Here is a 20865-nt window from a genome sequence, read left to right as displayed (position 1 = left end):
ATTTCAGCGTTAAAATAAATACAAAATGATTTTCCTTTTTCTGTTATCTACTCACTTTTCTTTTATTTGGAATGTAGGCCTATAGCGCCGTTTAATACAAACACAACTTATTGATTCAATTCAATTCAATTCAATTCATTTAAAAATAGAACCCTCTATTTGTAAATTCCTGATCCTTGGTTTGTTGATATTTTAATTGGACCAGAGAAATATAAGCAATCATGCTGATGGCTCCTTGTATTGATTTAGTGTTGTGTTAGAATTAGTGTTACGGGTCCTACCATGAGCAATGCTCATGTTTTCATATTGATTGATCTCATCTAACGTGAGAGGTGCTTTGCTTTAAGCGTTTCAGTCTAACAAATATGTAATCGTGATACTCAGATAGCTTCCGCAAAGTAGTTATAGTTCTACCGTTCTGATCATCCTTTCTAAAGATAGATATGACGAGATATCGTCATTCTTATCGTCTCTTCTAATCTCGTCATCTAAACATTGTAGACAATAATGACTAGATCCATGCTCTCGTCATCTTATCATTACTTTTAAAATGACGTACTGTTAACCCTTTGACGGGGTAGAATTACTGTCCCAGGACGCGAGGCTCGTATATGTAGGCCTACAGGTTTTGGGTCACTGAATTCCACTTTTTGAGCATTTGACCTTTGACATAGGTAAAAAATGCAATTTTTCGGTAGGCCAAAACATTTCACAATCAACAACAACATTTATTTAGAAACAGTTCAAGAAATAAAAACAGCATACATTAATTACAATAACTTAAATGGTAACATTAAATAAGAACTGTTTCTGGGATCAAAAAAGAAGTAAAATATCACAAACAACTACGTGGCCTACATTCAATACTCTCAATGTTAAGTTTATGTTAGGTATTATGAGAACGATGGCAATACTAATCATGTAAAATTTTGACTCAGAATCTTGAAAAACGTATATATGATTGAATCAATCTTTCGCATCCCATAGATTTTGTTTCCCACTTTTTTAAAGTAAGTTTTCTTTTGAAAATAACCTAATATTCTCACATATACCCCATAATCATAAAATTAAACTTGTCTGAAACTCAGACAAGCCAAGCGAATGTCACCTCCTAGCTATACTTTGCTATCTAAACAACGCAAGAGTTTAGGCCTAGTCACGATTACATTATATTTATAAACCTCAACATGTTTATTGAAACCTTTTGTCTATTTGTTTCAAAAACATAATCTGCATATCGATAGTTTCAATATGAGCATAAACAGTTTACAGTATCACTTTCTGTACACTGTAGCATAGAAACCTTCAGACTAAAACAGACACAAAGACCCAATAATTAAACAGAACATTGTAATCAACTGAATACAGCAGACCGAATACTGGTGATAAGACACATACTCCATCCTCGAAATTCGGAGTTTGGTAAGTAACTGTACCTCAGCAAATTGTTGAAACCTCTAATGACGAGCCATGATGCTTTAGATAATAACATGTTTCATGTTCTGATAATCAATCTGGCTTTTCCCTGAAAAGATTTTGTTTTGTTGTTACAGCTATCGAGTTATTGAATCTGTTCTTGAATCTCTTATCATTTCAGTATAACGGAGCGTGGAAGAAAAACCCACTCACAGGCATCTACATAATGTAAGTTAATAGATTAACTAATTATTTTTACAAAATACATTAGACATGAGAAAACAGGTTTTTTATAAACTTAAATGATTTTAGTGAATACCATCGACACAACAGTCATGGAGAACACAACAGAGGTAAGAATTTCTTTATAATGTTACATGAAACATAACAATTGTTATTTATTCATATATTGTAATATTTAAAAAAATGCAATTAATTCAATTTGTATTATACAACGCGAATGTGGAGATGCATTACAGCACAAAGTAAATTAAATGAACTTGAAATCCAAATAGTACTTAAAATCCAAAAGTAAGCTAATATTAATTATCTTATCATTCAAATTATATATTTGTCTTAGTGCTGTCTGAATACTAAAAAGCATAATAACGTAAGGTAATAGATTAATTACTTTTTTTAAAATATAACATTAAAAATGACAAAGCAGATAGTCAGAATGCATTTTTTAAATAACTTTATATCATGTTTTTAGTGAATATCATCGGCATAACAATCATGGTGACCACAACAAATGGTAAGAATTTCGTGATATATGTGTTTTAAATTAAAATCTAACAATTATTATTTATTCATATATTGTAATAGTAAAAAAAAAATGCTTTATATCATGTTTTTAGTGAGCACAACAACCATGGAGAGCACAACAAATGGTAAGAATTTCTTTATATATTTGTTTTTAAATAAAACAAAAAAATTATTATTTATTCATATATTGTAGGCCTAATAGTAAAAAAATGCAGTTAATTCAATGTGTATTATACAACGCGATACTGGATATGCATTACAATACACTTTGAAGTAAATTAAATTAAGTTGAAATCCAAATAATACTTAGCATCAAAAAGTAGGCTAACATTATTTTATCATTTAAGTAACATATCTGTCTTAGAGCTGTAGTAAATGTAGAAAATTCTTTGACTTAGTGACACAAAAGATCAACTTTTCGGGACCAAATAAATAATTTCAGTCTTTGTAACTAACTATTTCCTGTCCCTTTGGTGCTTTTTTATTTTGTACAGTTTTTAACTCTACTCATTTGTGCTTGAGAATGATTCTATGATGGTCCCGAAACATATTTTTGTTATTAAATTCTATTTTAAAGTTATATAGTGAACGTCTCTTATAATTTGAAAAATTATCTGTCCTATTACTACTGTTATTGTAGTTGTTGCTATTGTTATTATTATTATTTACCTTTTAAAAATGCAATAATTATGGATCAAATTGTAATATTGTGTTTTTAGTGGATAGTACAACCATGGTCACGAGCACTGCATCAGATTCACCGGGTAAGCATTCCAGTCATTGTGTTTCTTGTCATTTCTAACTTTATGTATTATAAAAGATAAATAAAATAATATTAATAGGCTTAATGTTATTACTATTTATTCCAATAGTAGTGAAAACAATGAAATGTAATTAATTATAACATAAATATTATTTTATTATTACAGTATGTTTAATTTAAATTGGAGGAAGTCGATAAGCCTTATATGAAATAATATTCATTATTATTATTATTAATTACTGTGCAGTGAGTAAAATGTGAGAGAAGAAAAATAACTTATTTTCTGCTATTTTTACGCTTGCAGGTTGTCCCTTTCTGGACCCTTGTTTTGACGGTAAGGATTAGAGTTGACTAAATTTGTATAAACCATTTTCCGTTCTTTACCGCTTCCAAAATATAATCATCATCCATAGCCCTAAATGAATTAAATTTTTGAAATATTTAACAAAATTTATCTTTAACTTAAATTTAAGCCTTGTAAATTAGCACCGCCAACGGTTTATTATAATTCTGTAGTGCCCAATTATAATTGTAAAATTTCACATAATATAACGGTCTTACGTAATGTATGTATGGACAACAGGCGAATTAATCTGGTAGAGAGACGAATTGATCAAATGAAAAACAACTGAATTATTCATATTTTATATTTATTGTTGTTCATTTTATTATTTATATAGGTCTAGATTTTGAAGAATGCTGTATTGTGGGTAAGGCATTCCAGAAATATGAACGATTACGTTTATTACGATTACATTATGACATGAACAAAAATACTGTGTTTATTGTACTAGGCCTATAGACAAAAATAACAACTGAATAATGTATACGACATCAAATAACGTAACCAGTGTCTTAGGTTGATTCTTTGGATAAAACTGATATCCTTAAAGAAAATTATTCAATCAAAGTTAAATCTTTTCTTTCACCCATATATAATGTGTGTGACTTACTTTGTATATTTGTTGAAAGTGGATCCGAAACGTCGATCCTTTTTTTTTTATACATTATAATTATTTGGTTTGTTGACACATTAAAAACACGTGAACTATAATATGCCTAAAGATATAATATATATAAAGAAAATGAGCATTGCACAAAGTATAGTATAAATTAAAATAATCTTCAGAATTTTTAGTTGAAAGGATGACCAGAGTTATAATAATTATTTCATGCATTTATTTAAATGATAATACATGTTGATTCAAAGATGGTATATTTTTATGATCATTTTTCTTTCAGTTTGGATATATTTTGGTCTGTCATTTTTCATAATCGTGATTCTCTCAATAAATTTGTGCAAACAATGGTAAATATTATTATTCACCAACCTGTAGGAATAATAGTTTCTTCTCCAGCACGAGCTAAAGTACTTTTAGCATGATTAAAATGATGACAATTATGATGATTAATAATGTAATGATGAAGAAAACAATGATTGTGATGTATGACGAAAAATAATTAAATTTGTGAATGCATTGGTATTACCCGTTTAAATGCAGTCCATTAAAAGGTATCATCAATGCCAAAGAAATAGATAGAGATATTTACCATTTTAACAATAATAGGCCTACTGACGTAATGTTTTCAATGTCATTGCAATTAAGAAACCATGCTCAGTTTAATCTGATTTTTTTTCAGTCGCAAAAATAAACAATTACAGAACATGTATATTCCAAAACCAGATGAATCCAATCCCTCAATTAATGAATCCGAAGAAGAAAACCTCGAAGAAAATAAATCTATTAACGACAGTCCAGAAGAAGAATTAACAGAAATAATTGACAATTCCGAAGCTTGTGACAAAGATTTGAAAACATTCGGTTTAAGAGAAAGAAAGCAAATATGTTCAAACTCACAGAATGCTGTGATATGTTTTACAGAAACTAATGATCAACCTTATCCGGCTGAGGAAATGCCATTGAAAATCAACATGGGTGATGATGACGACATTGATAATGGGCAGCAGAATACTGAAGCAGTTTGTGTAGCTTTATCAAAAGCTGTTAAGTCTGGTCCACAGATTTTGGAAGCCAATGCCAACGGCGATGAAAGAAAGAAACCAGCGAAAGAAGCGAAAAGAAGCTGCAATTCAGAATCTATCGTACTGGTTTTAGATAAAACGTCAGAGGAAGAGACCAGCAATAAAACTATAATAAACGAAATACATATTGAGGATAAACATAAGTGCCCAGCAAGTTCAGTAAAAAAGACTGACAAAAATGCAATATACGAAACACAGATAGTCATTGATCAAGAAAAGAACACCCCCGTTCAGAAATTACACTGTGTGAAAGATGATGCGGGAGAAAATGACATAGAAAAATGTATCAATAAGAAACCATACGAAACGATTGCAGATGGACAAAATAAGAAAACTCCTTGTATGGATTCAATACAAAAGATCAACACTCAACTTGTTGCAGCTGAAGGTATAAACGGTGGTGTCGGAAAGCAGTCGGTTGCAGCTGGCATTATAAACACACAGTCAGCTGCAAATTGTGATGATATCAACGCGCAATCGGTTGCATCTGGTAATTTTGACTCATCAATGTTAGCTTGCAGTGTCAACAAGCAATCGCCTGTAGGTGGCATGCAACTCGCTTCAGCTGACAGTAACGCGAACAGCTCAACAGTTGTAGATGATAATTCAATGGACGAAGACAACCTAGTTGGTACCGTTGAAAATATAATTTATATTCCCGCTGACGACAATAATGATCAGAAAGCAAAACCGATACGAACATCCCACTATATCAACGTTGGTGAGTTATATTCTAAGCCAAACCCTGCAGCTAAGCGTAACAACAAAACTTCGGAACCAGTATATGAAGATATTAAACTATGAATAATAAATAATTTTTTTAACTTCTTGTTGTCCACGGGTCTGGCATCCATCGCATGCTCGGTTCAGTCGAATTGCGATTAAAGTTTAAGAAATTAACTTTTTATCGAAGACACAACCCCAAAGAGTGGCCACATTAAAAATAAATATCGAGGGAGCTTGAAATTGGATAATATTTTTGTACAGTATAAATGAAATGATTTCTGGAGAAGATGGTAAAACAGCGATCCAAAGAGCAAGATACTTTATTTCTGGAGAAGATGGTAAAAACGATCCAAAAAGCAAGATTCTTTATTTCTGTAGAAGATGGTAAAAGCAGTGATTCAATGATCTAGATCCTTTATTTCAGGAGAAGATGGTAAAAACAGTGATCCAAAGATCTAGATACTTTATTTCTAGAGAAGATGGTAAAACAGCGATCCAAAGAGCAAGATACTTTATTTCTGGAGAAGATGGTAAAACAGCGATACAATGATCTAGATACTATATTTCTGGAGAAGATGGTAAAAACAGTGATCCAAAGATCTATATAGACACTTTATTTCTGGAGAAGATGGTAAAACAGCGATCCAAAAAGCAAGATACTTTATTTCTGGAGAAGATGGTAAAACAGCGATCCAACAGTGATCGAACAAAATATTTTTTAAAAAATGAAAACAAAAATACATTTATTCAGATTCCAAACTATACTCGATTTTAAGCATCGTCCTATTTAAACTTTAATTGGCCTTGCTTCTGTCCTGTGCCATTTTGTCATGCCTGTAGGATGGGTAGTAAATGAGCTAGTGCGATCATGTATCAATGTTTTCTTTAGAAATGTCTTGATCTCTTAATAATTCAATAGCTTTATAGGTTTACATTGTATAGCGTATAACTTTTTATTATATAGGCGTAAATAATTATACTTGTCATGATGAGTTGCATGTAATTTAATTGAAGATTTATTATTTTAAAAGCTAGTAGTGGTGGCCTTAAAATAATGTTTAATATTGGAACAGGAAAATAACAAACATATACTGTAAACAGATAAAACATTAAAACAATTTAAAATAAGAGATTCTAATTTAATGAGATAATTTGGTCAAACATATATTATCTTTAATGTTTAATAAAATATTATTCTTCAATTAAATTATTTGCATCATATATTAAATAAAAAATGAAAAAAAATAATATAAAGATGGTGTATTCCTATGAAAGACACAAAAATAATTTTTCTTATATACAGTAAACTACATTAGTAAACAATAAAGTTCAGCTTATTCAAATGTACAGCTAAGTGTCTTTATTTGGCTTTGCTTCTACTTCCTCTTGTTGAACTTCGTGCTATTTGAGGTTCTAAGCCAATCTTTTGTACCGTCTTAGAACTGGATTTTCCTCTTGAAGGCAGCTTTGGTGGATCTTTAGTCTTGGGAGGGGCACCTAGTACAGCAGGCCTAGGTAATGCTGTTTTTTGCATGTAGTAGTCTAAATCTTCATGTGCTTCTTCAACTTCTAATTTTAAAAGTTTTTCTTCATAAGTTGATTCAGCTTCAGATGCTCTCTTTATCATTTCAGAAATAATCTATAGAAAATTTACAAAAAAAACAATAAAGTTGGAAAATGTATGTAATGTTTCCTACAATAAATTAAAAGAAAATATCTTGTGATGTGTCTAAAAAAATTAGTAAAAATATCTGTGTGTCTGCAAATAAATCCATCTTAGGAATGATAAGAAATACAATGAACCATGAAAAATATTGGTAGGCCCTAACACTATTACTTAATTTTACATATTTTTACGGTTTAAACAAATTTCAGCTGTATTTTGAAATACAATAGTGAAATTGAAATTTAAGGAAAAATGATAATAATCAAGTGTTGGAATTACCTCACGGTTTAAAACTGAAGAATCAACCGTAAATTGGTTGTGTTTTTGACTTTCTCTTTCAGATTCTTCTTCCTGCTTTTGTTTATTCAAGGTTGTTTTGCAGTTTTCTTCTTCACGTTCAAGTATTTTCAACTTTTGTTCATACTCCCAAATAGTTAACATCTTAGCATCCTGAAAATATTATTTAAGTTTTTTTTTGTTTTTTTTAAACAAAAGTATAGCCACGCTTGAACTGGACTAAAAATCAGCTCTAACATTTTATGACTATTTTTTTTTCTGCAGTTAATTATACAAATTGATTTATGTTTATAGGTTGAATGAGAATATTTTTTATGAGGAGTAAACATTTATTATTTGTATAACTACCCACAGTAGAACACCTATCAATAAGACATCTTCAGGATCTAAGAAAGTGTCCACTTTAAAATAGGGGTTGGCCATAGTATTTAAACATATGTTGCCCTTTGTTCGTTTTCCCTTAATAGAGGTGTCCCAAAGGAGGTGTTTGTACCTTTAGCTGTTGACATTCAACTGGAGGTATGACATGCACATTAACTTCTGAAGACATTGGTTCTTGCCCTTGTGTCAATACAAACTGATACAATCTGTAATGCTTCATAAATGTTCCAAAGAAATGATTTGTAAACAATTTCAACTGTTCATGTTCGATTGAATTTGATAAATGCAGAACCTTTTCCTGGTAGATCTCAATCGCTTGGGGTAGTCCAACACCTTAAATAATCATAATTAATTTAATTCAATTCAATTCAATTCAAGAAACATTTATTGACCATATTTTAGCATAACATTAACAATGGTTGGCATATAATATATATAGTCGAGAGACTACAAAAGGCCCGATGGGCCTGTCGCTGTAGTCCCTCTTTACATTATACAAGTATACATACAAATACAAATAATAATAATAATACAACACTTAAGCTAATCTTAATTAGCCGTTACGTACAATACTATTAGGTAGAATATTATAAATTAAACACACAGTACTGAACATGGCATAGTTAATTGTAGGCAATACAATACAATACAAAGATTCAGCAGTCATATGAGTTCTAAATTACAATAATGAACAATTAATAATTATTTTATTATATTATTATAATTATTTTATAACTAACCTGTACATTCTTGTAGCATCTCTTGTCCAAGCTTAAACATTTCAATGGAATGTTGCAAAGAAAACCCACTATCAACAGCTAACATTAAATTCCCATAATGAAAATCAAGTAGAATAGAATTTCTTAATTTTAGAAAATCTTCAGCATTGTAACCCAGGTAATCTGCAAGAACCATTTGTCCACCTTCTTTCTACAAAAAAATCGAGGTAATTTGAAATGAAACCATTTAATTAGTAGTGTATATACGTTGACATATCTCTCTACTCTACAGACTACAGTACAATCAATAAAATAACAAACACTCTAAAATGTCATTAAAAAAAGGCCTAACTAGAGTTCTCTTTCCATGAATGGTCATCAACGTATGCAACCAGAAGAAGATTAGTATAATGTGCTATTTAAAATACAAAGGAAAGATACATACATACGGTGGCAAAAAAATACTCAAATAGAGCCCAGAGAGAGGGCGAAACGACTAATACAAAAGTATTGGAGAGACCATAGACCAGCAGGCAGAGGAGGGCTAATTAATCCGACCTACCAACCAAGCTAGCCTAGCTAGTGCCAGGCCTAGGCTAGGCCTAAGAGCTTAGCTACTGGCTTAACATGTCATAAAATAAAATTAATATGAAACCATTATTAATTATATAATACAGTTATAAGGCCTAGGCCTATACATGAATGGTAAATTCTTACTGGTAAAGAAACAATTTTAGAAACAGTTTGTGTTGTCAAGAAAACGGGAAAATCCATTTTGTTTATAGTTTCTACGACGACGGAACGTCGCCGCCAACGACGGTCAAGTTATAAAGATGTTATTATTATTATTAAAATTAAATAAAAGAGGGGATAGCAAACAAAATATTTCGGGGTAATTTCTCCCCCATCTGGTACCATTAATTTTATCAAGAATAATTTAATTATTATTTCATCTGCAATCTGATCTTTTCCCAATTACATGCACCCCCAACCGTACAATCGTTTTAATTGGTTTTCATTTAAATTTTGATTAAAGGTCATGAAATCCCCTTAATTAAATCTTGTGGGTACAGGTAGGCCTACTCTTGTATTGATAATGTTTGTAATAAAAAGTAACAAATAATTATCTTTAAAAAAGGGAGAGAAGATGAAACGCAAGCAATCTGACCAATCTGAATCACAATTGACAGTTCGGATGACCTATCACTTGTGATTGGACAAAGCATATACATTGTGCTTACGTCCTTGTGTTGCGTCTCTAGTGGGAACGAAGCATTCCCAATTTAAGCCTATCAAATACATTTTAATGTATGTAGAACAAAATGAAGATAAAACAACAAATTTCATAATAAATTTTATTTGTATATTGAATTAGAATAAAGTTGTCAACAATTACGAGTTGTGCTAAAGTCAACTGTTTACTAAGCATTAGATATTTCTTATAAACATTGTTGAATAAATGTTCAGTTTATTAGTTTATATACACACACATCTCTATATTGCAGAAGACTATTTCAATAACAAATTAGATTGTCGCTAGAATTGTTCACACAAATCCTTATCCATCGAGTCAAAATCATTGGTAAATGTGCCATAAATTATTACAATTAATAGTTTTTCATTTATAAACATGTACTTGGGGATTTCCTCTTTCTCAAATGTATTTCTTCACGAAAGCTCAAGGTTCATTGCATTATCAAATGCAATAACATCATTTCTATGCATTTATATTATCACTGTATGTCCGGTATACTTCAGTTGGACGGGTAGAATTTTTTTGTTGGGTCCTTTGCATGATCTAGGAGCAGCTGGCAAGGTGTGAAAGGTGCCCCAAAAAGGGCTTCAAATTCTCTCATTTTGGCAACCAGCTTGTCAGCACCAAAAGTGTCTACAAATCGGAATGGACCTACAAGATAAAATACAATGTAATAATAAAATAAAATAAGGCAAATAGTAGATATCATATTTATAATACAGACACCTTAACGATAATCCCACTCTCCCCCAAAATTGTTCATAAATATAAAAAATATCCAGATGATGTTAATCTATTTATAATCTTTACTACAGGTTCTAGGCTCTAGATAATGATAAGAAATTAGAAAATATACTATATTGGTCCATAAACTGATTAATAAGTATTTGTATTAAGTTGGTACCACATTTCTCCCTTTGGAATGCCATGACATACCTATATTTACCCTTACAGATGCCAATATCTCTAAATTATTTAATGACACCTTCTATGGTGTGATGTATTTTGATATATTATTATGGCAACCATATAGTTTGGTCATGCTTTTAAAAAAACTATCCAATCTAATAGGAAACCATGTTAGATAGTACATTGAGCTGAATAGTCTTAAATCTGTTAAAAACTTACCACCATGGAAAGGTGGGAATCCAAGGCCAAAGACAGCTCCGATATCTCCTTCAACCTGCAAAATAACAATAACTTAATAACTACACATTGTATTTAATTTTTAAAGATTTTTCCTATTACTTTTTAATAAATGTGAGCTCTTACAGCAGTCTTCAAAATGCCCTCTTGAAAGCAAAGTACAGCCTCATTGACAAATCTTGATACCAATCTTAGTTGCATGTCCTCGTCCGAGTTGGCTCCTCTTGGTTCTATCAAGTACCTTTTCATGATTGCCTCTGCTTCTTCATTGATTTCACGATTTTTAGAGCCACTGTAAACATAGCATCCCTTTCCACTCTTTCGTCCTAAATATTTAAACAGAATAACAATTGATATGTTTATTTTTTTGTAATAAAATAGGTTTAAAAAAGTAATTAAACATATTATATAAAACAAAACAATGATTGTACAGACAAATAATGTATGTTAAATACCATTATAATGCAGGTAGGCTAGGCCCAAGATCATCTATGAGAGGACATTAAACGCAAGCTACTTAGATAGTGCATTGTTTCTCTCTTTTTATCATAATTAACCATGAAACGTACATTTAAGACAGGGAATGACCTGGTTTAATGTTTTTAAGGTAATATAATTATACGCATTATTTTTTTTAAAGTAAACAAATTGTAGAGAAAGTGTTTTAAAGTTTCTATTGTTACTATAAAAAACAACCTTGATAATAAGCCCACTTCAACAGTATGAAAGCAGAACAACCCTCTTTTTAAACCCAGAAAGAGTATCATACCCAGGAACCCAGCAGCCACCATATCTTTGAGCACACCAACATCAGCGTTGCCAAAACGTTCACCAAAAGCCTTTCCTAGATCCTCTGCTACATGAGCAGCGACATCTACTCCAACCTCATCTACAAGAGTTGCTGCACCGACTGGGAATCCATACGACTTGGTCAGCTGATCAAGTTTCTTTGGACTAACTCCTTCCTATAATTTGATACAGAAGACTTAATTTCAGTACAAAAAAATGACTTATTTTTGTTTCATTTTTAAGTGCTGACATTGAGATAAATTTAGTTCCATATTATCATTAGCTTGTTTGTGTTGTTATTTTATGTATTGTTTATCTGGTAAATAAACAAATAATGCAAGAATAGTTTCTCTTTCAGTTGACATTTTTCAAGTTCATTATATTTTGGGATATCAATCGCCATCAAACAACAAAGCAATTAATAGTAATGTTTGTATTGGGTAATGTTTTGCAAGAGTACAAAGCCTTGAAAGATCATTCACAAAAAGAAAACAAAATTTGTCATACCTGCATGAGTCGGACTGCTTCAGCAGAGAATGGCGCTAAGATCCTAGTGGTATAGAAGCCAGGCCCATCTCCCACTGTGATGATAACCTTGCCTTGTTTCAAGCCTATATCAACTGCAGCAGCAGTTGTATCCTTTGATGTCTTGTCTGTTGTGATAATTTCTAATAGCTGCATTTTATCCACAGGTGAAAAATAATGCATACCTATAACCTATAAATAAATTGAACCATTTTATGATAACAGTATTAATAATGAGGATAACATGAACATTGCTAGATCACCAACTAAGCCTGATTACGCCCTTTCTACAGGAATATTGAAATGTTTTGATAGTATTTGAAAAATATGAATATGTCAAATGTTTAACTACTAACCTTATCAGGTCTCTTACTTGCTTTTGCTATCTCTGTGATGGGTAGTGCAGATGTATTAGATGCAAAGATACACGTCTCTGGAATTACCTGAAATATAAATAATACATCTCAACCATTTTCACCATAAGAAATATTCACACATAAAATGCTAATGTATGCACCGTACTATACTACTAATGATTGTAAAAATAACACAGGCTATATTGACACAAAAAAATGTGCCCAATATAAAAAGAAGCCTATAAAATAGTGACTATAGAATGGCCCCATGGCAAATTTAATGCAATTTTAATCTGGTGGAATGATTTTGAAAACTGTATTTAAATAAATTACTGTAGTGTTTTATACAATTATTTTTTAAATATTGTAGTTGGGATTAGACTTATAATTTAGTTTCTTGTGTATATGAAAATGTATCTTTATTTTTTATTCAAAATGACATTGAACATTTTATACGTAAGCTTAGTGTTGAAATAAATAATTAAAATAAATTATAAATCCAGCATTGGATTAACTATAAAACAAGTGTCTACCATACCTTTTCTATTTCTTTTATTACTCTATGCTTTATGTTGATGTCTTCAAAAACTGCTTCAATAACCATGTCACATTTATCAAAGTTTGCGTAGTCCAACTGTCCACTGAGATGTGACAGTAATTGGTCACGTTCAAAACTGAAACAAATAAATTAAGACATTTTTAGGTGACAGATGGTGTCCACTTACAGTAGGTTCAACTGTCTCTTGTGGGAGCATATATATCTTTTCTCCCACCTTATTAAATATTTTTTAATTTACCTTGTAATTTTCTTCCTCTTTACCTTAGTGTTGAGTCTGAAATAAAAAAATATTAGGGTTAATGAAATAATAGACTGTCTCACTAACAATGGCTATTTATGATACACTACAGTTAGGAAAAAAAATCACTTATTAGGCCTGAACAGCAAAAATTACTGTATATGAAAGAGTATACTCCAAAGTTTGAGTACAATTCCACCCCCCTAATTTGTGCAAAATATGGACACATCAGCTTTGTCAATTCCATTGTTAATACAATTCAATTACAATCCCACCTTAAATTTAATACCCAGACTCCCAGGGAACTATACTCAAACATACACGGTATCAGGTCCGACTGATGTGAAAATCTTACCCTTTGTAGATTTGTTGATTACCCCTGGCTAGGCCTTCATAACTCATATCCTTTAACAGTACATTAACGCCTTTATCCAAGGTAACTTGAGCAATACCAGCTCCCATCAGACCAGCACCTAGAATAGCCAATGTTTTTGTTTCTTTTGCAGGCTTACCAAATTTATTCTTCTTGCATATTGTCTAAAAAGTAAAAATAATCATTCCTTATAATTATTATCATTCAAAATAAATATCATGTTAGAATTGCATGCATGTACCTCAGGGCTTTGGAAAAAAATTGAAAAAAGACGAGGTACAGAGGAACGGCAGCACAATCAGCTGTGGTTACCACCTTGTATTCCTGCCTCATGCTGGATATGGCCTTGCACCTGGTAAAAGGTACCACAATACAAATCTGATATTCTATGTGTGTTTGTATTTGTATTTGTAATCCCATAACATTTCCCTCCCTCTCAAACGTTAGGAACCAATGTTCTAGGTAACTTATAATATTGCATATAATATTTATAGTATTAAAAACTTTAAATATTACATTGTTATCACGATAAACAAAACCTTTAGTTTGTTTGAAATAAATATCATTGTAATGTATATCCACCCACCTGACCATGAAAGAGTCCAATCAGAGCCTTTGAATGTGCTGTCACAGCAAGATCACCAAAACCTTTAGATTCAGCTAGATATCCTGCGTCACTACCTTGTTGAACTCCAGTCTTTACAACCTAAACAAATCACAAAAATTACATTTGATATTGGTTTAACTTGATACAATCTTGAGAAGATTTTACTTAAGCAATACATAAGACAGAGCTTAACTTGAACCTTACATCTATAATTTTCAATGGAGCTGGATAGAGTCCTCCTGACATCTTCATTACAGTTTGATGTACTTTCTTAAACACTTGATTTTGTACAAAACCAAGTCCCATCACACCATCCATTATGTCTATAAAAGTAAAAGCAAAATTATTAATTTATTCATTTCTACAATTGATAATAATAATAATAATAATGCAAGTAACCCTTTAGGTTGTAGTCCTAAAAACCTAACAAAAAAAAATCTGTAAAACCTTACACTGATATTTCCCTACAATGATGAAGCATTTAAATATTTCACAAATATGGTATAGCAATTGTTTCCAATACAACTTCTTCTGCACCAAAATGCTTCCATTAAAAGTTAATACAGATGAGCATATCATAACATTACCAGTCATATTTATTTTAGACTTACTTTTCATCATTGACTTAGGTTTCTCAGTTTTAAGTTTGCCAGAAGCCAGATCTCTGGAAAACAAAAAACACAAAATTAATTAGGATAATCATCATTTTAGTATCTACAATAGCTATAAATTGTTTAAAGTAATCGGTCTACGCTATCAAACTTTGTCAAATGTGATGTGCCCATATATGGACATGATGATGTCATATCACTACCGTACTTAAGCATACCACTACCATATTTAAGCATATCACTACCATATTTAAGCATATCACTACCATATTTAAGCATATCACTACCATATTTAAGCATATCACTGTCATATTTGGGCACATCTCACTTTGTCAAATTAGTTTTATAGTGTAGACAGAGCTTTACAATTAGTATTTGTACAATTAATATGAAAAATATCATTTAATTTGTTGAAATTCAAAACAAATTATCTACAGAATGTGTGTTTACGTACTTGGCAGCTTGTACAGCAACTTCCTCAAGATATGACATGGTGTTATCTTCAGCAGACTTCAACCCTACTCCTAAAACATGAATACATTTAAAAACGTTTAAAATGATATTCACATACCTGTTCAGGTGTTTGCGCTAATAATTGTATTTTATGCTAAGTATAGGCTAAGCTAGGATTGCAGTTCTTTCATTTGTTTTTTGGAGAGTGATTATTTAGAGGGTTAGAGTTTAATATTTTAAATGTTGTACTGTAATAGCACTGAAGTCTGTCATTTCTTACCAATAGGAGTAATGAGCTGGTCGACTAATCCCATCTTCTTGGCTTTATCAGCTGGAATGTTCTTTCCAGTTAGCATCATATCAAAAGCACTAGGAAGACCAACCTAGGAACATAAATAATATTCAAATACAAATGTATTGTTTTGCTACCTTTCAACAAATCATAAACAATAAAAAGACTATTTGTATGCATATTTGGAATTATGAAGGTATAAAAAACATCATACCATCTTAGTAATTCTTTGCGTACCACCTCCACCTGGTAGAAGACCCAACATAACCTCTGGAGCGGATAATACTGTCTTTGGATGCTTTGTAGCAATTCTGTATTGACAACTTATCGCAACCTACAAGACAAAACAAAAATTAACAATGAAGTTAAATTATATTTATTCTTTCTGTAAATATTCTGTTGAGATTGTTTACTGAGCATGTTCAAAGGTGGTGAATTGTTTAGCAGTGAATCAATTTTTCATATCATCAATTTTCAAAAGTACAGACTCTTAATACTCGTAATTTTGTTTTTATCATTTTCTGTTGATGATATTAGTGGTTCTTCAAGCAGCAGTCAAATCATTATACCATCACTGTGTTTTTTTTTATAACTGTTCAGTGTCATAGCATAAAGAGAATATGGCTTTATGTCTATTCAACAAATGTCAACAGTACCAACTAAAACCATTTGTTTTAGATGAGAACATTGTGTCTAGACTCACCTCTAAACCACCTCCCATACAGCTACCATGGATTGCAGCCACGACTGGTTTATTGCTGTCCTCAACCAGCTGCAGTAGCTTCTGGCCATCTTGTGATAGTTGGGTAACCTGAAATATCAAATATGCTGACTTAATACAGACAACAAACATTGTTTATATATTCAATATACTTCATTAGACATAGCGCTTTCTACTATTTTGTGATGTTTATTTCTGTCATGGACTGGGTGTGTCTCAAGTGAGTGTGTGTAATTTAATACAGTTTTCAAATCATCCTGTATCGTTCTTTAATTGTTGCAAAAAATGGGATAACATGTACCGTACAGTAAGTATTGTGCAATAATTTGTATACTCTTCTCAAGTGAGAAGAACCCATAAAAAAGAAAGAAAGAAAAATTGTTCTGCAGATCAAACCTTGCTAGACTACAGTAGCAATGAAAAACAAACAAACAACTAGTTTGAAGGGTTTCAATCCTGAGCCTTGATCTACTAACCTCTTCTGAAGTCTTGCATCGTGATAACATGCTGTGCGAAGAAAGGAAACAAAATGTAAATTGATGTAAATAAGTTTAGCCCTTTAAGAAAATATGTAAAGTACAGTTTTACTATGGTCTACATCTACATAACATCACCACTATCTTAATTAAACTTGTAGTCTCATACCTTATTTTCCATAGTTATTAGCAAAGTAGGCCTATTGAATGTTTCAATGCAGTAGGATACTAATTACATAAGAGTGTGTCTTATATTTATTTATTTCAAAAGTAACTTGAAAATGCTATTTATTACCAGAAATAATGTTTTAAAACATACATTAACATAATTTTTTTTTTATGTAATGAAACTTGGAAACGTCAAATTGAATAATTGATTGATATTGATGATAACATTATACTACTACTAGGCAGTAGTTTTCATAACATCTAGAAATATGTTCATTTAGTACCATATTTTATCATTAACTTTTTAATCAATTCAAGAATTCTGTATAATTTTAACAATGTAAACTTGTTTGTAATAGTAAGTCTACTATGCACTAGTTTTCATAACATCTAGAAATATGTTCATTTAGTACTGTACATTTTATCATTAACTTTTTAATCAATTCAAGAATTCTGTATAATTTTAACAATGTAAACTTGTTTGTAATAGTACTACTATGCATTAGTTTTCATAACATCTAGAAATATATTCATTTAGTACTGTACATTTTATCATTAACTTTTTAATCAATTAAGAATTCTGTATAATTTTAACAATGTAGTAAACTTGTAATAGTAATTTGTTTGTCATTAGAATGGTACCCTTGTATTTAGACACTTTAATTCTGTAAAATGAATTTATAAATGATCCGTGTACAGTAGGCATAATGTATATGTATCCTAACTACCCTGATTATTGTAACATATTCAAAATGATAGAGACAATCGCAAATATACTGGTATATCATTAGCAATTGCAATGCCAATATTAATATTGCAATTCAAATATACTAAAATATTATTGGTGTTTTTTCAAAATCAAACAATTGGAAAAATACAAATTTTTTATAAATGGTAAAATTTACATTTAATTGTAATTTTCAGTAATAGCTACAAGTTGGTTTTTAATGAAAAACTAAGAAATCGATGTAAAAATAATAATCAAATGCAAGATATATTTTTTCATTACCATAATTGATTTTCAGATCTAAAAATCAATGATAATTTTTACTCAGTATGTATTTACAGCATAATGCTAACATCAGTACTGTTACCACAATGCATCACAAAGATTCTCCATCAGAACTGAGGTGCGAGAAATCACAGGAAAAACTGATTGTTTAAGTCATTGGAAGATTTGTTTTTATTTTGGAAAAAAGCGCCAAAAACTAGTTTTATATTAATTGTTTTGCTTACTTAATATCAGCTCCAGCAATGAAACATCCTGGTTTAGACGAGATAAGTACAACACTTGCTATACTATCATTGGCCCATATCTCGTGCATAACCTCTTCAATCTCAGCATTGAATTCCCTTGACAATGTATTAACCTAAAAAAAAGTGTATTATTTTAGATTTAGTACTATTGCACAATAAAAGGTCTATTTAGTGAGTCTGGAGTGTATGGGCCAGTCATATGCCACACTTATGATTGTAACCCAGAGCACTGCCAATTTGAAAAAAAAAATCATAGAGATAGAATAGAGGGATAGAGGGTGGGCTAGGTGGCAGCGAAAATGGATCTTGTGGAGAAGTCCTATACAAGATTGGGTGTACTGTATATATTAAATTACATTTTAATGTTTGGGTTACCTTAGAATCTGGTTGATTAATTCGCACAACTGCCACATCATCTTTCACTTCATAGTTCAACTGTGTTCGTGCTATAACAAATCAAATTAAATAATGTAATCATCATAAAAACTGTATTTTATCATTGTTTTGCGGATTAGTTTCTATATTACTTTCATTAGAAATATCATTCCCGCTAATAATGTACTGTATGGCAAAATTACAAGTGTACATTTGTGAACAATAAACAAATTAATACACAAAAAAAATTTAAAATAATTACACAAATATTAAGTGGTTGCAAGATTTACTTACCAGAAACCGCAGTGGAAAGTGACAAATTCCTTGTAGAACAGCCTGAAAAAAAATTAATAATTTACAGTCTAGTTTAGTTTCTAAATTTATTATAACTATCCTATTTTTACACTGTAGTAGCATTTCTTTTCTATTAATAATAATATAGACAAAAATCAGCTTAGTGCCCTTGACTGACTGCATACAGGATTAAACTATAAGTCATCATAAATCATTCAATGATTCATATTTTCAACTAAAAAAAATAGTTACCCCATATTCATAGCACTAAAATACTACACCACATTAAAATTGTTTATTTCAGCCTGGATGATATACACAAAATAAAATGGTTGCACAAGGAATAACTTGCTTGTTTCTTTGATAATGTCAAAAAGTAGTTTTAACCTTAAACTAGATCTAACCTACTGTCTGTATGGTCTATGGTATAAATGGTCTTTTACACCTGCTCTGGTCCAGCTTCAGTTCAAGTTTGCATCAGATTGTGCATACAGAATTTGAGTGACTTTTAGCCTAATTTTGCTGTCTATCTAATTTATCGTCTCTCTTATTTATATTTAAAAACATAAATCGTTTTAATTGTATTTATAACATTTTATTCTGTTAAGTTACGAAAGTCACGAAACGGAAAACATCTTCCATCGAAAAACAATGCAGTGCAGCGGTGCAGCATACTATTGTTTGTCATCGATTATAGAACATGTCTTCTGTTTTGTAAAAAAAAAGACACATAGGCCTAGTAGTAATAAATAATATTATTTGCTTCAATCAATGTAGGTTATCCAGCTTTGGTTTTATCAAATACTGAAATACTTTGCGAAATTCTAAATTTTCTGTGCAATTTGAATAGAGTATGTATTTTGATTAAAATTGTGAAAAAATTTTAAATTGTGCATATTAATTTTCAATAAATAGGCCTAGACCTAAAAACTAAGATGAATTATTTTTACAAAACAAAAATTGTTGTAGGGCTAGCCTAGTTTAGTACTCTAGGCCTAGCCTAGCTAGGCCTAGGCCTAGGCCTAGTTAGTATAGTAGTACTAGTAGGGAAAGTAGCTTTTTTAATTTAAGAATTGAAAAAAAAGCAGTTCATATATTAATTGCAACATAAATAACAATGCTGAAATAGTTGACTCAATAGAATAGTCGTACCGGAGTGAATTGCGACCGGAATTGAACCGCGGCGGCCGGAACGAACAACAGGCGGCTCCTAGCAAGTGCCAGTCCAGTGTGGTAGCTTAATTTAGCCCTACCGACGACACCATCATGACGACCAACCACTTCATTATAAGCCGGTGCAACATTAATGTGTCATATTCATCACAAACAAATAATTGAAAAAGTTAATAACTATTATTAATTATTAAAGGTTACTATTATAAAGTGATTATAGAAAAACAAACCTGTGGACATCGATAATTTGCCACAGGAAATTCGTTTTAGAGCTCTAAACCCACGAAGAGTAGCCATGTTTCCGACTTCTAAAGAGAATGACCTGTTTGACCGTTCAAAATGTGCACACTTGTTTTTATCACTGATTTCAATTGAAGTTTTCGTAATTTTTTTTTAATGAAATATACAGCCTAAATAAAA

The 20865-nt window shown here is 31.0% G+C and overlaps 3 protein-coding genes and 1 long non-coding RNA gene across 4 annotated transcripts; 2 read left to right on the top strand and 2 right to left on the bottom strand.

Moving 5' to 3' along the window:
* The first annotated feature begins 2913 nt into the window (after positions 1–2913).
* Positions 2914–3793, top strand: LOC144844867 (uncharacterized). Its single transcript, XR_013612476.1, has 3 exons — positions 2914–2945; positions 3249–3278; positions 3625–3793. It is a non-coding gene; the product is annotated as an uncharacterized LOC144844867 (long non-coding RNA).
* Positions 3794–4191: 398 nt separating this feature from the next.
* On the top strand, positions 4192–6938 carry LOC144844865 (uncharacterized). Its single transcript, XM_078701961.1, has 2 exons — positions 4192–4253; positions 4586–6938. The coding sequence occupies exon 2, from the start codon at positions 4611–4613 to the stop codon at positions 5790–5792; it is 1182 nt and encodes a 393-aa protein (XP_078558087.1). The 5' UTR covers positions 4192–4253; positions 4586–4610; the 3' UTR covers positions 5793–6938.
* On the bottom strand, positions 6880–9562 carry LOC144844866 (uncharacterized protein C8orf74 homolog). The gene is made up of 5 exons (XM_078701962.1): positions 9495–9562; positions 8799–8988; positions 8171–8391; positions 7660–7830; positions 6880–7353 (listed from the first exon to the last, which is right to left on the bottom strand). Exons 1-5 carry the CDS (start codon positions 9549–9551, stop codon positions 7075–7077), a joined length of 918 nt encoding a protein of 305 aa, XP_078558088.1. The 5' UTR covers positions 9552–9562; the 3' UTR covers positions 6880–7074.
* Positions 9563–10118: 556 nt separating this feature from the next.
* LOC144844790 (trifunctional enzyme subunit alpha, mitochondrial-like) lies at positions 10119–20772 on the bottom strand. The gene is made up of 21 exons (XM_078701852.1): positions 20676–20772; positions 19273–19314; positions 18979–19049; positions 18583–18716; positions 17179–17209; positions 16685–16792; positions 16196–16315; positions 15970–16072; positions 15691–15760; positions 15237–15289; positions 14830–14948; positions 14605–14724; positions 14001–14182; positions 13646–13681; positions 13387–13522; positions 12849–12935; positions 12475–12684; positions 11948–12143; positions 11305–11504; positions 11161–11215; positions 10119–10683 (listed from the first exon to the last, which is right to left on the bottom strand). The coding sequence occupies exons 1-21, from the start codon at positions 20740–20742 to the stop codon at positions 10532–10534; spliced, it is 2292 nt and encodes a 763-aa protein (XP_078557978.1). The 5' UTR covers positions 20743–20772; the 3' UTR covers positions 10119–10531.
* Positions 20773–20865: the final 93 nt, after the last annotated feature.

The sequence above is a fragment of the Antedon bifida genome, chromosome 6 (assembly GCF_963402885.1).
Source record: "Antedon bifida chromosome 6, ecAntBifi1.1, whole genome shotgun sequence".
Taxonomy (NCBI): Eukaryota; Metazoa; Echinodermata; class Crinoidea; order Comatulida; family Antedonidae; genus Antedon; species Antedon bifida.
The sequence above is the reverse complement of the archived record's forward strand: the minus strand, read 5'-3'. Positions and strand labels throughout refer to the sequence as shown.

Bases quoted from the DNA above. Each gene is read 5' to 3' on its own strand.
- LOC144844866 (XM_078701962.1), bottom strand. From the start codon at position 9,551: ATGGATTTTCCCGTTTTCTTGACAACACAAACTGTTTCTAAAATTGTT. The intron at 8,392-8,798 runs GTTAGTTATAAA...TGATTATTTAAG, and splicing joins GATGCTACAAGAATGTACAG to GTGTTGGACTACCCCAAGCG. The intron at 7,831-8,170 runs GTACAAACACCT...TAATATTTTCAG, and splicing joins TTGAATGTCAACAGCTAAAG to GATGCTAAGATGTTAACTAT.
- LOC144844790 (XM_078701852.1), bottom strand. From the start codon at position 20,742: ATGGCTACTCTTCGTGGGTTTAGAGCTCTAAAACGAATTTCCTGTGGC. The intron at 18,717-18,978 runs GTAACCCAAACA...ACTTTTTTTTAG, and splicing joins TTAATCAACCAGATTCTAAG to GTTAATACATTGTCAAGGGA. The intron at 12,685-12,848 runs GTTAGTAGTTAA...ATTTATTTATAG, and splicing joins CAAGTAAGAGACCTGATAAG to GTTATAGGTATGCATTATTT.
- LOC144844865 (XM_078701961.1), top strand. From the start codon at position 4,611: ATGTATATTCCAAAACCAGATGAATCCAATCCCTCAATTAATGAATCC.